At 40.6% G+C, this 17,219-nt stretch overlaps 1 protein-coding gene across 7 annotated transcripts in view; it reads right to left on the reverse strand.

Moving 5' to 3' along the window:
- Positions 1-17,219, reverse strand: part of PLCXD3 (phosphatidylinositol specific phospholipase C X domain containing 3) — a 98,318-nt gene that overhangs the window by 33,129 nt on the left and 47,970 nt on the right. For all 7 annotated transcript variants that reach the window (XM_085212936.1, XM_085212937.1, XM_085212941.1 and 4 more), the window contains one exon: positions 7,002-7,710. In XM_085212936.1, the coding sequence (XP_085069062.1) occupies positions 7,002-7,710 (709 nt within the window). The remainder of the gene's footprint in view (positions 1-7,001; positions 7,711-17,219) is intronic.

Genomic DNA, 17,219 nt, shown 5'->3' on the forward strand with positions numbered 1-17,219 from the left:
TATGAAGAACAGCTCTACATGCATCAAAAGGTTGTTTCACAACCATCTTTCAGATGTACTGAAGGCAGCTGCCTCACTGTGAAGTTAATTCAATAAGCAGAGGGAATTCATTTGGTACATACTGTTTGCTAATCAAAGAATATTTCTTGGCACATAAACTGTGCCTGACAGAACATTACGCCAGAAAACATATTGTTAGTCCTCGAAGTTTTTCATCAAATGCAAGAATGTAATGTACGCACACATGTGTGAGTGTCCTTATCCAAGTAACAGATAAAAGCTGTGGTATGAAGCTCCATAGAAGTGATCCATTGATGTAAGAAGAGTTCACAAGAAACAGCTTTTCCTTCTGTACTTGCTCTGGGTAGAAAGATGGAAGACTTTTAAATTTTCATTTCTTTCAAATTGTTATCCCACTGAGTATGCTCTCTGATGATAGCAGCAACATCTATAAAGAAAGTTTATCAGTAAATATCAATCCTGGTGACTTCAGGCTTGGGAGCACAAAACTGTATCTTTCACCTCTCACCTTGCCACCTTAGTCTCGATGCAGTGAGGAACAAAATCTTTGCTTGCTCTGAAAAAGCATGACCAGCACCATCGAAGACTGCTCCGCTGTAGCTGGAGCAAGTGGACTTGCATCACAACAAGCAGTCATGCTAACGCTGCCAACCAGTTCATTGGCTAAGGAGGAATATTTCGTACCACATGAAGGAGCACGGATTGCTGCATACAGTCTGCTTGTGATTTTTCTAGTCTGACAGATGCTGCAACCAAGAGAAAACATGTTTTCTCTCTCAAACCATTGTTCTTGCAATCTTAAATATCTCATGAGTAATGAACAATCTGATATGTCTTACGGGATCCACAAGGATCCAAACTCTGTGCTGTTCTCAAAACTAAGTAGATAAGTGACAGTGACCACTCTGTAGAAGAGGGAAAAAGCAGAGACATATAAGGGTTTTATTTGAAAATGCTGAAAAGAAACATTTTCTAAACAGAGTATTTCATTTATGAAGAAAAAAAAAAAATGCAGCTGCCAGCAAAAGGACAAGCGCAATGTACCTGCATGAGATAATTTAATCCGATGTGTGCATTCGTTCTGAAAAGAATTGAACGTTTCTGCAAATAATCATTAGATGGTTCAATGTAGCAAGCTCCATGTAGCTGGAACATATACCCCAAGTCCTGTAGTATGGTTAACATACTTTTAAGTTACTGAAATATTAATACAATGAGATTGAAGAGAATTCTGTCAACTCCACTAATTGTATTCCACCCCTTAATTGCTCATCTATTTATTTTTAACAGGATCATCATCACATGAGGAACAGTTTTGAGTATACTTGATTTTCACTTTCAACACTTAGTTCAATATATGAGCTCAATTTCTGTATAAATTAACACATATTTCAAGACTGTGTCTTCCTGCACTTTTTTTTAATAACTAGTAGGATTTCAACTTCCATACTTGAAAGACAAAATACTAGCTCTGGAGATATTTTAAAAGTTCTTTTGTTTTATAATGGTTAAAAGAGCTATGCAAAGGGAAAAAAGTATACATGGAGCAGACACTTAGAGTACATGGCTATGTACTTCTTAGGAAAGACAGACAGAAAGGTGAGGCAGTGGAGTTGCTCTTTGTGTGAGACGGCAACTGGAATGGATCCAGTTCTGCCTAGAGATGAATGATGAATGAGTGGAAAGCTTACGGGTTGGCTAATATGGGTGATAGTATTATAGGTGTCTACTACAGGCCATCTGACCAGGATGAGGAAACTGATGAGGTGTTCTCCAAACAGCTGAAAGTAGGAGGCACTGGTTCTCACAAGGGACTTCAGACACCCTGATATTTACTGGAAAAGCAACACTGCAAAGCACGCACAGTCCAAGAGGTTCCTGCAGTGCACAGAATATAACATTTTGACACAGGTGGTGGAAAAGCTAACAAGGAAAGGTGTGCAGCTGACTTTGTTCATATAAATGAGGATGGACTGGCTGGAGATGTGAAGGCTGGGGACAACTGCAGATGAACTGACCATGAGATTGTGAAGTTCGGGATCTTACATGGAAGAAAAATAGGCAGTAAGTAGGACTGCTAACCCTGGACTTCAAGAGAGCCAATTTTGACCTCTTAAGGGACCTATGTGGAGGCATCCCATGAGTTACAGCTTTGCAAAGTAAGGAGGCCCAAAAAGTTGGTTAATATTCAAGAACCACTTCTGAGCTCAAGATCTGTGCATCCCTGAGAAATAAGACACGGTAACAGAAGATCTGCATAGAATCTGCATTGAATCACAACATTACAGAATTGTAGGAAGTGGAAGAGGCCTCCAGAGATCATCAAGTCCAACCCCTCTGCAAAGCAGGCTCCCCACAGCAGGCTGTACAGGTATGTGTCCAGAGGGGTCTTGAATATTTCCAGAGGAGAACTCACAGCCCCCCTGGGCAGCCTGTTCCAGTGCTCCATCACCCTCATTGTGAAGAAGTTCCTTTACATATTGGTGTGGAATTTCCTATGCTCCAGTCTATGGCCATTTCCCTTTGTCCTGTCCCCACAGATCACTGAAAAGAGTTGGCCATGTCCCTTTGACTCCCATACTTAAGATATTTAAAAGCTCATGGAAAAACTCAAATGGAAAAAGGAAGTCTACAAAATGTGGAAAAGGGGTCTGGCCACCTGAGAGGATTATAGGAATATTGTCAGGACATGCAGCAATGCAACAAGGGCATGCTAAGGCAGACTTGGAATTAAATTTGGGCAATAGTGTCAATCAACAAGGGCATGCTAAGGCAGACTTGGAATTAAATTTGGCAAGGAAGGAGAGACTTCTGGCAAGGGAATAAGAAAGGCTTCTTTAAGCATGTCAACAGCAGAAGGACGCACTGAATGAGGTGAGTACCCTGGTAACGGAGGACACTGAATAGGCAGAGATACTGAACACTTTCTTTGCTTCAGTCTTCACTGCTGAGATTGTCCCACAGGAATCCCTGACTCTGGAGATAAAAGAGTGTGGAAAGGAAGACTTCCCTGTTGCCGAAGTGGATCCGGACAGAGATCTAGGCAAACTCAACTCACACAGTTCCATGGGACCAGATGGGAATACATGCTGCGGGACTTGGCAGAAGTGGCTGCCAAGCCACTCTCTATCAGCTTTGAAAGGTCATGGAGAATGGGAGAGGTGCCTGAAGATTAGAGGAAAACCAGTGTTACTTCAAGAAAGGCAAGAAGGCGGATGTGGGAAACTACAGGCCAGTCAGCCTCATCTCCACCCCTGTAAAGGTAATGGAACAACTTTTTCTGGATGTCATTTCCAAACAAGTGGAAGAAAAGAAGGTTATCAGGAGTAGTCAACATGGATTCATCAAGGGGAAATCTCAGTGCTCAGTGAACCTGGTAGCCTTTTATGATGCTGTGACAGGGTGGGTATATGAGAGCATTTAAACTTGTCTACCTTGACTTTAGCAAGGCTTTTGACACTGGCTCCCATAACCATCCTTGCTGGTAAGAGGGGTGGACAGTGAGGTAGACAGAGAACTGAGGCTGATAGGCAGAGCACAGAGGGTTGTGATAGCAGCACAGAGCCTAGTTAGAGGCCTGTAGCTGTGTTCCCCAGGGGTTGGTACTGGATCTAGTCTTCTTTAATATCTTCGTCAGTGACCTGGACGAAGAGCTAGAGTGCACCTGCACAAATCTGCCGATAACAGAAAGCTGGCAGGAGTGGCTGACACACCATAAGTCTGTGCAGACATTCAGCAAGACCTGGACAGGCTGAAGACTTGTGCAAAGAGGAACCTTGTGAGATTAAACAAGGCTAAGTATAACATCCTACACCTGGGAGGAATAACCCCATGCATTAACAAAGATTAGTGGCTGACCCACTGGAAAGGAGCTCTGTAGAGAAAAACCTGGTGGACAACACATGTGCGCAATTGTGGTCAAGAAGGTCAGAGGTATACTGGAGAGCATTAGGAAGAGTGCATAACCAGCAGGTCGAGGTGAGGTGATCATCCCCCTCTATCTGCTCTGCTGAGGCCACTTCAGGAGTGCAATGCCCTGTGTCAATTTCAAAGACACAGAACTTCAAGAGAGCATTTGGCAGGGGGCCACAAAAATGATTAAGGGCAAGGACCATTTCCCATCCAAGGAAAGGCTGAGAGACCTGGGACTGTTCAGCCTGCAGAAGAGAAAGCTGAGGGGGAATGAGTGCTTATATGAGGTCTGTTCCTAAAGTAATGGCTCCCATTTTCTTATGTTGGCCTGTGATGTCAGAAGCAGACACTGGCAGTTTGGCAGTAGAAGTTGAACTTTCCCATCAATATTCCATTCCATTTTGTTGCTGCATGACAGATGGCAGCAGAGGGGCAGCCTGACAAAATGGTGTCTAACATGGAAGTGCGTATGAAGCAAAAGCAATGAATTCCATGTGGAAAAAATTGTACTCATTGATGCTTGTTGAATGTGTATGGAGACCAAACAGCGGATGTGAGCACAGTGAGATGGTGAATGGTGCACTTCAGCAGTGGCAAAGTGCATCACTTCAGCTGGTGCACTTTTTTTTTTAAGAGTGTAGCCTGCAGGCTCTTGTTCAAGTGGTGACAATACATAGCTAACTGTGGTGACTATGCTGACAAATCACGTTTTCTAGCCTGAGAATGTGCTTTATTAAATAGTGTTATTGTGCTCTTTGTACCTTTTGTAGTTTCCATGGAAATAAATAGGAGGCATTACTTTGAGAACAACCCATGCCATGCTCTTTTTAATGGTATCAAGAGACAGAACAGGAAGTAATGGGCACAAACAAAAAAGTTCCATACGAATATGAGGAAGAACTTTACTGGGAGGGTGACAGAACACTGGAACAAGCTTTCCAAAGGGGTTGAGGAATCTCCTCTAGAGAGATTCAAAACCTGCCTGTGTGCTTTCCTGTGTAACCTACTTTATGGAACATGCTTCAGCAGGTCCCTTCCAACTCCTATAATTCAGTCAACATCTCAGTCAAAATTTGGAAAAACAAGTCAGGTAGTCCTGCCCAACTGATTATTCACATTTCAAGTAATTTGTTTGTGATCTCAGAATCTCCTGTAGACAAAGCATTTTTTTTTAACTTGCTATTTTATTGATGCAGCAAGTTTCAAGAGTAACCTGGTAGTTTCTCAGCTGTGCTACTTTATGTTCTAAAGAACACACAGAAGGATGTTTACCAGAGAAAACAAATGCCTGAACACCAAGGTGAGGGCTTAAGAGTAAAAGCCATCAGCAAAGCAGGATTTCAGTACTGAGAAGTGCACTTCAGACTCACCAGTAAGAGTGGTACCCTGCCCAAAGGAACCTATAAAAACACACTGTGATACACAAACGATTGCATGTACAATTGTACAAACGTTAGTGAATCATATTAAACTGCCTATAAAAGCTTCTGTGTCACTGTTTTGTTGTTTCAGGTAATATTTGTCCCAATTTTTCCTACTAAACAGTCACTTGGGAAAGCTGTCATGAAAAATGGTTCAACGCTTCTCAAAAGTGAGGCATGTTTTCTTCAGAGGGCATAGTATCACAAACATTACGCTATTCATCACAGAGAAGAGGCAATGATCCCAGTGGACCTCCCTAGCACAGAAGCAACCATACAGAGACCAGAACATTAACAGGTCGTTCTTCCCCATTATAAATTATTCTACTCTGCAACACTTCTTTTTTTTTTTTTTTTTTTAAACCAGTAATCTTATGCCTTGGCATTCAATTTCAAGTTTAGTAGTAAGTTGTCAAGAACACAGTTACACATACTTGCCTTTAAGCTGAAAATTGGCTGTGATTTATCAGAGTCAGCAAGGTGTAAATAATGCATGTCTTGCACAGACAACATTTTTTTTGTAATGTAAGAACTAATGGCCTGTCAACACAGCATTCCAAATACATAACCTCTACAATGGTTTACAGAGTTTCTTCCCTCAATTTTTTTAATATAATAAATGAAGGGCTGTTAGGAGGCAAAATCACTCCAATTGAGTCCTAACAACTATGATATTGTATGTGACAGTATGTAGAGAGACATCATATATCTTTAAGATGAGTAAAGGTAGTGAAGGATTCAAAATTCTGCATTATCAGAACTTTGCTGATGAGCACAAATGAAAAAAAAAAATTACATTTACTCAATACTTGAAGCCCAGCGTATAAATCAAAACTTAAATGATCTCAGTGCAGTCTCACTTTGAATACTGTGAGCTCCACAATATAAAAATGTTGCTAGGATATTTGAGTGAGCCCAGAGAAGGCAAAAGAGATCATAACGCAACAAGAAGGCATGTCCTGTGAGGAGAAGATGAGGATAACTGGGCTGTTCAGTCTGGAGAAGAGGAGGCCAAGAGGTGACCTCACTGCTCTCTATAGCTCTCTAAGGAGGAGAAGCAGAGGGGGGTACAACACTCCACTTCTAGGAATCAAAGGTAGGAAAGGAAGCTGTCATTGTGATGGTGGTCAAACTGGCATGGGCTTCCTGGAGAGGTGGTTGATGCCCCATGGCCTGTCAAGTGTTTAAGAAAGATTTGGACAATGTCCTCAATAACATGCTTAACATTTATTAGCCCTGAAGTGGCCAGGCAGTCAGACTCAATGGTCTTTGTAGGTCCCTCGCAACTGAACTATTCTATGCAGACAAATGTGTGAGGAAATATAAGGGCATATGTTCAGTGCCTATGGTAAGAAAGCACACTTGAAATTAAAAGTCTGCATTTGGGGGAGAGAGGGAAGGGGAAGCCAATCCAATCACATATGATTTCATGAGGCTTTTATGCCAGAATTTCTTTCAAGATAAAATAGTTCTTCCTTAAATCTGTTGCACTCTAAATATTTTAGGATTATGCTTAAGTTCTGAATCTTAGTCATTCTTACTATAGCAGAAACACATCTGCTGGAGTTTCTGTAAAAAGGAATTAGAAAAGCAGTATTATCAACACACAGTCAGTACAGCCAGCTCAAGTTACCTAAATAAACTTACCTTTCAGTTATTGTTTCTCTGAGACCACTTGCAACACCTTTCACCACTGTACTAGCTTTTGGTGTCAGCACTACTTGAGATATAAAAAAGGAGCCCTTCTTTCTTCTTTCAGTGATTGATGCTTGGAGGAACTGAATTAGTTTTTCTGGATCTGTTGTGTTTGCCCATGGAGCTGGCATCATCTGGCCTGGCCAAAGAAATGGTACCTCAAGAGCCACTGGACTGTGATAAAAAACCAGCACTTGGTGTTCCTTCTCCCATAGGTACTGGAGGCTTACTTCATGGGCAAATATAGCTGGACACATTTTGTTTCCATATGTGTCCTTGAGCATCTGGACAAGCTTTTCATGATGGTATTTCTGCATTCCATAGAAATGATTGAAGTCCAAGAAAACCACTTCTTTTGGGTGGTCAGCAAGGAACGCATTGATCTCTTCCAGGCCTTCCTTGACTTTGGCACTGAATAAGCCATGAGCAAAGTAGAGTTCATTGTCTGGGTCTCTGGGCTTGGTGGAAATCCTAAGATCAAAATACCGTATACCTGCACCCAGCTGGCTGGTGAAGTTCATGGTCTGTGTAGCCAACCACTTCCTCATCAGCTTTTTAGCCACAGTCCCAAAGACAGACACAAAGTTCTGGACCGTTTCCGGCTGTTCAGGCCCAACTGGAGAGGCTTCATCAATGTAGAAGCTAAAAGAGTCATGGGAACCTAAAAACACAATGAAGAAGAACAATCAGTATTGGTTGTATGCAATAGAATGTATTAATGATTCTTTCTTTCTGATCTCTGTCAACATTTTTCCACCAGCTCTCCACAGGAACTTGAATGAAAAGAAGTAACTGTTTTACAGTTTGTCTAGGCATTCTCTCACTCTTTCAGCTCTTATCGACCCTTCCTGTACTACTTAAGTCAGAGGCTCTGAATGTCAAAAAAACCTGATAAAACTTCAGCAAAATCAGACATACAACATACCCCCAGAGCCAATGCAAAGATGAGAATCTGTCCCTGTGCTCTGAATAGTGCATTGTCTGGTTTGCACAACAAGCTACACATCTTTGCATGAGTGTAAAAATGCCAAAGACGTGTAACCTTTCTGACTTTTTCTTTACTTCAAGTCTCAAATCATCAGAAAGGTTGCTAAATGCTGTTTCCTTCTTAAACATACCTGTAAATTATTTTTGCCATGCTACATAAATAAAAGAGAGCCATGGATAGCATGTTCCTCCACTAAAACACAGAAACTCCACTGCATGCCCTTGACAAGAACAGGACTACTACTAAACATACCCATATAAAGAAGCTACCATTTTCTACAAAACAACATGGTTGTATACAAATCTAAGAAAAACTGCTTTGCAAAATTCTGGTTGTGTCAAGGTATGTCCATAAAAATATGCACACATTTTGTCAACCATTTAGATTTTTACATGAAAGCAGTTGATGAGTCTAAAGACATCTGCAAACACATTATAATTCTCCTAGCAAGAATTTTATCTTGCTTTAAGGAAATAATTGCTCACCCTAGGGAGATGCTTATCATACTTGTCTACTGTTCGTCTGTGCACTTTGCATAGACTGTGTGACTGCAGGCAGAGCCACTGTCCCCTGGTCAAGGATGCTGGTCACATTCACCACAGCAAGGAGTTCTGATCCTCAGGCTGTGCCACACCACCAGCACAAATCCTTCAGGTCAGCAAGACTGCAGCTCCAAAATAGATCACAGCATTAAGCCCCCTGAGATCAACTTAAAGCATCAAAATGAGTTCAAAGCACAAGTCACGCCTTCTGCTATTTATACTTTTGTAGGTGCTTTTCAAAATTATGTTCCAAGGCACACCAGCTGTAGCAAACAAGTTTCACATTAATTAAATCCTGCTACTCAGTCATTTCTGATGGTGATGCTATTTTAACTGAGCTGCAACAAACCTATATACTGAAGTGACAGCTGTAAAATTTTCTTTAACAATAATTGGAGTCACGCAAATCATCTTAAACTCTGGCTTGAATTTTCTTTGTTTAATCTGAGAAAAGTCTTAAAATATTATACACCCCTGCTTTTCACAGTTGTCTCCTTGAACAGCATTTCACTCTCAATATTAGACAAATTCTCCATTTTGATGAAGATTTCTACTGCTGAGTGTTGAAGCAATACTGTATTCCTTGCAGAGCCCAATTAGATCATAGAGTATCTTGTTACACACTGATATCCCAGGGGACCAGATCTGCATACAGAATTTTAATGGTAAAACAAATGATTAGAGCAGTAACTTGTGTTTCAACAGCATCACAGGGAAAAATCAATGTGATACATTAAATGTTCTGCTCAATGTTACCTGCGCTAATCTAGAAATCAAAGTAAATTCAGTCTTGTTAAAAACAAGGCGTAGTTACTGATATTAAAGAGGGAGCTTGCAAACCTTCATTTTGTCCACTGAAGTTCCTTTTGATTTCAGTAGGATTTTATTTCTGAAGCATATATTATGTACAAACAAGATTAACTGATTGCAGCAGTGGGCTCAAAATCATAGTAAGATTAATTAAACTATTTGCCTTTTATTGTCAGATCTGTAGCCTTTGGGAGTTGCAGAAGAAGTAGCTAAGCTTGATCACCACAGACAATACACAATACAGTGCCAAACACTACTGAAGTAATGAGAGGCCACAAATTTTCACTGTTGAAAACTACAGCAAACAACTTGCTAGTAAGTAGCCTTCAGCCTTCATGTAGAACACAGATGGAAAGGAAGGAACATCATGGTTAGGAGCTACTGACTAGTGCAAGCAGGATAGAATAGAATTTTGTTCTTAAATAAGATCTTAAGGCACATATTTGAATCTAAAAATTGGATTCCTGTGTAAAAGGTATAAAGAGGAGAGCACTAAAAAACTCCATGTTTTGTAGCCAGAACAGGAAGGACCCACTCAGTTCTATAAAGAGAAAATAAAGTTTGACTTATTTTGGTTGACAGTGAAAGGATCCGATGTAAGCTGTTTCAAAGTTTGTAAACATTCTTCCTGACTGGAAAAAAAAAACCTGTTTTTGGCTGTCCACATGTATAAGTAATTTGAGCAGGTCATCTAATGTTTATCCTCATCATAGACTATCTAAATTCCACATCAGCTTGCACATCTAACTCTGTGAAATACAAAATCCTGGCACTTGGCATAGGAAATTAAGAGTACAATTTTTAAGTGATTTAACAAATCACTGTGTTCCTGGTAAAGAGAAAACCTTGTATGAACAAGTAAGACAAGATCTTGTACATTTTCATTAAGGAAGTTTCCTTCCAGTCTTGCTTTGATGCACAGAGACATTCTCATACTTCTTTGCCACTGAGAAGTGGACTAGCTGGTCCTTGTTATCACTAGATCTCAGGTCTCATAAAGAAAGCATGCAGGACTGCCCTGGTTTTGGTTGCAATAGAGTTACTTTTCCTCACATAACTGGTATGATGATGGTGTTTTAGATTTAGAGCAAGAATACAGTTGATCACCCACCAGTATGTGAGCAGTAGCTGAGCAGTGCTTACACAGAGCGAAGGACATTTCAGCTTCTTTAGGGAACAGAATCAGAACAGCTGGCCCAAACTGCCCAATACTGCATCCCATACTACATGGCATGATCCTAAACAGCAAAGCTGGAAGGAGGAAGGAGGGGCTTTCAGAGTGATGATATTTATCTTACCAAGAAACCGCGATGCATGCTGAGCCCTGCTGTCCTGGCAGTGGCTGAATACCTGCTTGTTGATGAGCCAATGAATTTCTCGCTATCCTTTGCTTGTGCACTTGGCTTCTGCTCTATCTGGTGAGCTGTCCTTATCTCAGCCCAGGGGTTCTCTCACTTTTACCTTTCTGATTCTATCTTTCACCCCATCTAGGGACAGTGAGTGAGTGGCCATGTGGAGCTGAGCTGCCCACTAGAGTTACACCACATCAAGGGTACATCCAGAAATACCAATGCAATCACACATGAAGTCTTCAGAAGGCAGCAGTGTTCACACATGCTTTTTTTTTTTTTTTTTTTTTTTTTTTTTTTTACAACAGTAAGGAAGCAGACCTGGAAACCCCAGAAAATGCTCACACCTGGTATACGGGAGCTGCACTTACGTTTCACAAGTGACAGTCCTTACTACAGAGACTTCATAACTTAAGATGAGAAGAAGCAAGGCCAAGGGAAATCATTCAACCCGAATCACACCAGGAAGAAGAGTATAAACTGATACTCTTTTCTTCACTCTCTTCTCACCAATTTACTAATTGTCTAGCATTTTCTAGAAGTATTAGGTAGCATTTTCCCACTATTTCAGCAACACAATAGACAATGATTCAAGCAGTCAAGGAGGAAGAGTCACAGACTAAGATCACAGGGTTGGCAAACAAGGCAAAAGTACAGTTTGGATAAGTCACAGACTGTTGAGTTCTTATGAAGAGAAAGTGGACAAAGCCTTCTTTAACCATATGGAAGAAGCATCATGGACTATTTTCATGGGAAACTTTGACTACCCTGTTTTCATAGAAAACTTCAACTATTTTGATATTTGCTGGAAGAGCAAAACATCAGGGTGCAAAACACTCTGGAGAGGTTCAAAGACTTCTTTTCTTTTCTGCAGGCACTCCTCCTAGTAGACTGCTGGGTTTGGGATAAGTAAAGTAGAACCGGCTAGGGACACAAAGGATGACAGCTGTAAACTGACTGATGAAAAAAATTAAAATCCTGAGGAAAGCATGAAAGGTAAACCGCAGAACAAAGACTTTCTATTTCAAAGTAGTAGTTTTGCTCATTCAACTACTTTAAGTGCAAATGGACTGAGGAGAAATGGTGGTATGTGAAAGACAACCTCCTAGAGCATATGAACAATCCAACCCAGTGTGTAAAAAATCAAGGAGATAATGCAGGGGGCAAGTTTGGCTGAACACATGAGTGAGTTCAAACACAAAGTGCCATATAGAAAGTGTAAGCAGGGGCAGCTACTTGTGAGGAACAGAAGAGGGAGACAAGGAGAGTTATGAAGTGCAAAGCTTGGCTGGCGTTAAAATTTGGAAAGAATGCAAAAGGCAACATAGATCTCCTACTGAAAGACCAGAAGCAAGAGCAAGAAGGAAAATGCTGCTCCACTACTGAATGGGGCAGAAGATCTCATAATGCAGGACAGGGAAACTGCTGAAGTAACTGAACAGTGTCTGGACCAGATGACTCCTTGAGCTCCTTTTCAACCTAAGTTATTCTGCATCTCTTGATCTCCCTGCTCCCCCAAGAGACCATGGCTTCACTTCTTGTCTCTCAACCTCTGAAGCAACTATCATAAGACACTGAAAATGCTTGCATAATCTGTTAAACAAAAAACAAAACTGACCAGTTTCCATCACTGTGACACTAAATTTCTATGAACTTAGATGTAAGCTAAACACTGTTCAGACATTTATTGGTAAAATGTGCAGCATCATCCAGAGAACAAGAATGGTCTGTTTTCTTTAGTGAATTCCCTTAATAGGACAATTGGGAATACACAATCCACTATTGTTCAGCTATGGACATATTTACGGCTTTCCCAGAGGGTTAACTCCCCCCTCATTTAAAAAATAATTGGGCTCAGTGCTGAAGAGTCTCCCAGGGAGAATGCAATTCAGTTCAAAACTGCTCCTTCAGCCGCAATAGAGATTTACAGACAGATTTGGTGAAGCTACCATTTTTGGTGGCTGTTCTCTAAGATACCATTCATAAAGATGAAAGTGCTGCTGAATTTCACTCTGCCCTCCTCTTGCCTCACTGGGGGCTTTGGACAACCCTCTTAACAAGACCCTGGTAAGAGGGTAAGACAACCCTCTTAACAAGAGCACCTAGAAGAGAGGTATTAATTCAAACAGCACTGCCCATCTTGCTCTTGACCGTAGCAGACCAGTAAGTCACAGCAAAACCACAATTTTCACAGTTTGGGACACGTTTCACCCTTCTCCCATGGATTATGAACTCCTTCTGTCTCTGCAGTGGGAGTTACCATTGTAAAGGAACCCTTTATCATTGATGACTGTCATTAAAAGCTTTACTTGATGTTATTTTTCTATATTTAGGAGATGACATCCCATAGGTGACTGTCCCTGAAGCTTCACAAGCGATGCAGTCTAACTTTTTTGAAGACAACTCTATAGTGACAGACACCTGATCACAACATGTTTTTTCGAAGCTGCAGAGGGCAGCAATCCCTGACATCTGGTATCAAAGGCAACCAAAGCAGATGATCCTGTTTCACTTGGTCTGCTCTCACCATCTCATCTGTCTTAAAAACAGTCATGCAAGGAAAAAAAAGCCCTGTGAATCTTAGCCAAAATGCAGTTTTAAGGAATAGCAAGTCTTTATACATGAACACTAGACTTGCTGCACCTTAATGTTGTGTTCCACCTTCTTTTTAAGGTGGCTGAGCATTCACTATTTTCCCAGCTGAAATCACAGCACATCTCAGGATGTTAAAAGGTTCTGCCACCAGTAATGCAATTCAGACTTCATAATCCAGCTACCTTTAGTATTAATTTGCTTGGATGACATCAGCTTAGTTTGGTAAGAAAGATTACCCAAGCAAAACCAGAACAACTGGGGAAAAAAAAAGAGATTACAGATCATGCAATGAGCCAGCTTTCCCATAAGCAATTGTGTGGCTTTCTTCCATTTTTCAACAGTTACAAGCCCCTGACAACAACTGAAGGTCGCAGGGCTTAAAGCACTTAATGTAATGCAAAAATACAGACAACAGAATACATGGCCTACTCTTGTGTATGTAAGTCTAGTGGCCCCACACTGATCACATTAAGTTATCATCCATCCTGACAATCTTCAGATACCTGTGACCCTCCAGACAAACCTCATAAATCCTATCAAAACCCTAAGAAAAACAGCAGAGTTGTCCAAGACCACACTGCTGATCTCAGGAAACCGGCTAAAGATGCACAGACAGCCCCGTGCAAGTCGATTTGGATTTGAAGAAGTGTAAAACTGTTCTTCTGTAGGGGGACCAGGGGGTTTTCCCCATGCAAACCCCAACACCTTTGTTTTGTTTTGTACTGGTATCAAGAAGCCTGAAGAGATGGAACTGGTCACCTCTAGTTATCATCCACCCAAAGCTCACAGCCATGGCCAATTAAATGGCCATGGTTAGCTGGAGGCAAATGTACCTAGCATGGTTTTGTTCCTACATCTCAGTGTCCAGCAGTCCTCTGGAATGACTGCAGCTCCCTCCCTGTCTATGAGCAACTCCAGTACTGTCTGTAAACATGTCAAGACTTTCAGAAAAGGTTTCCTGCAGCACCAGCAGGCCTACATCCAGCTTTGGTTGCCTAGAGGTTCAGGAAAACAAGAGAAAGCCAGAACAGTTTTCACCCTTCCCAAGAGCACTGATAAAGCCAAACAATAACGTATTCTTGTACGTCAGTCTCAGCATGGAAACTAGTATTAATTTATTAAGTCAGATTTTTCTTTTAAAGAGAACAGTGTCTTTAAATAACTAACCCAATACCAGGGTTTTATTCAAATGAATTGCCTGATCAGAAAATAAGAAAAAAATATTTTCGAAGTCTGCATTTTTCAAATGGTGAGCCAGCACAGGCAAAAATCAACCTGAATCGCCTAACTCAAATGGTGAAAACAGAAGAGCTATTTTTACTTCTTGTATATAATGCCCCAAAGTTTCTATTGAAAAAAGACAAACTGAAGTGAAAATATTTTTAAAATAAACCAATTGAACTTGAAATGCCTATGAGCTAACATGAACATAAATAAATTCACTGTTTAAAATTAAATTTTTTTCCAGGTCATACAGCACTAATAATCTTACATGCAGACAGTTATATCTTTTCAAGTCATCAGTTTTAACTTGGGAAGCAAGAATTTTTATTATTTCAATATGTAACTACAGGATGAATTAACCTTGATTTTCAGTGGGAGATTATAGATAAAGTACAGGTCCAGAGCTCAGTTCTACGCACACTCCACTGTTTGAATGCCTTTAATTATGTGCCCAAATGTCTGCAGGAAAGAGCTCCATTCTCTTTTAGTTTCTTTCAGAATAACAGAATTCCAAATTGCAGTGGAGTTTCATGCAACACCAGCTAAACTGAAGTATTTGAGTATTGGGGAACAAGAAGAGGTATGCAGTGACAAAGGAGAAAATATATTCTGGTTGTAATTGCAAATGTAAGGAAAAAAGATGACAGGAGGGACAGAGAACGAAGCTGTTGAAGTAAAACTTGTTAAGTTACCACTAACTTTGCAATAATTTGGATGCTGTCACAAATACAGCGCAGTAACAATTTCCCCATCAGAAATCCATTCTACAGTCTGCCCACATCCTCTTTGCCTACTGTATCAGCACCAACAAACTCCTATCTTCCTCCTCTTGTAACCAAGATTCCCTTCTTTGAAAACTTCCCCTTCTTCTTTGAAAGGAAGCCTAACTACCCAGCCTAACTACCTTCTGGAACTGGAAGCTTTTCCTTTACCCACCATCCTCCTGCAGAAGATAAAAGGTTGCGCTGTTCATCCTCCACTAGGGCAGGATAAGCCACAAGAACTCCACATAACCGTAACTCTGACCTCACTCAAGCATTTGTCATAAGTCTGTGCCATGCTGCTTCATCTGGACTGTTACTACAGGCAAGCTACATGTCAAGGAACAACCTGAGAAAACAGACGGTGCACAGAAATCAGCACACTGATATTTTAACGTGGTTTGTCAGCAAGTCTGAACAAATTTATTTTGTGTCTAAAAACTCTTCAGAAGTCATGGTACGTTGAGTCAGACATCATTTCTAACACTACTTCAGCCATGGACAGATTTCTTTCTACATTACTCAGCTGGAGCGCCTTACTCCAAACTGTCTTAGTTTCAACTGGGACAGAGTTGTTTTTCTTCATAGTGACTGGTATGATGCTATGTTTTGGTTTTAGTAGAAAAACAATGTTGATTACACACTGAAGTTTCTAGCTGTTGCTGAGTGGTACAGTAAAAAGCTTGAGGTCCCTTCCAACCCAAGTCACTCTATGACTCTATGGTACACACACACACACATACACATGTATATATACACACGCACATACATATACATACAAACACGCACATACACAGTTATATATACACATATACATATTCAGATATAAAATTTTCATAACTATTATCCTTTTCACCTCTTCCTTTGCTCTATCTTAGTAAATAGTTATTATCTCAACCCACAAGTTCTTTTTTTTCCTGATTCCCTTCCCATCCCACTGGGAATTGGAGGGGTAGTGACTGAACAACTGTGTGATGCTTGACCACCTGCCAGGTTAAACTACAACAGCAACACAGTACAACAGATACCAACTACTGTATCAATGGTTACAGCCTAGAGCCACATGTGGTAAAGCACCAAATGTTTAAATCCAACATAGAGCAAGTATCTTTGATCCACTTAACACAGAATAGAGAGCTCTATCCTTCAGAGAATCACAGAATAGTTGAGGTTGGAAAGAGGCTTCTGGAGGTAATTTGTTCTAACTGACCTTCTCCTGTATCTAAAGAGAATGAAAGGAAAGGCACAAAAATGTTTTGACAGATCACTGCAAATCATTGAATATTGTTCAAAAAGACTTGCATGAACCTAGTACTTAGCTAGGGAGAAAGACAAACCAGTAATCCCTCAGTCTGAAGCTGACATTCCATTCCAAGTGACCAACTTTCAGATCGAGAATTGTTTCTTCTCTCACTAACAAAAACCAAATCTCTATAAACAAAAAGTGATTTCAGCAAGTATTACTCTTGTTCCACTAGCATATCATCAACTGTGAAATACTCCTGAGATCATATTTTGTTTTGAGCTTTTGAACACAGCTTGAACAAATGCCTTCAAAGACAGTCTTTGTTGATATTGCCTGTGATCTCCATAACGTAGAAGAACTTGCTCTTCATCGTGTCAACAGTTTACGAGCTGGTTCAGCCTGGTTCTGTGACTAGCAGGGCAGAGGGTTTTCACAAATCTGTGCCTCTGGAAAAGGGAAACAGGGGACCCCAAAAGTAATTAAAAACAGCAGCTATGATCTGAGGAGAAACAAACAAATTTACTAAGTACAGTATCAGAATGCAAGATAACACTCTATAATACAATATAATTTGAGTTAAAGGGAAAGTGTCCAAAGGTGGATAGGCCTCACCATAATGCTGAGGAGATGCGCAGTCCGGTTAAGCAGCTGGGAG

The sequence above is a fragment of the Meleagris gallopavo genome, chromosome Z (genome assembly GCF_905368555.1).
Source record: "Meleagris gallopavo chromosome Z, MGAL_WU_HG_1.1, whole genome shotgun sequence".
In the NCBI taxonomy this organism is placed as follows: domain Eukaryota; kingdom Metazoa; phylum Chordata; class Aves; order Galliformes; family Phasianidae; genus Meleagris; species Meleagris gallopavo.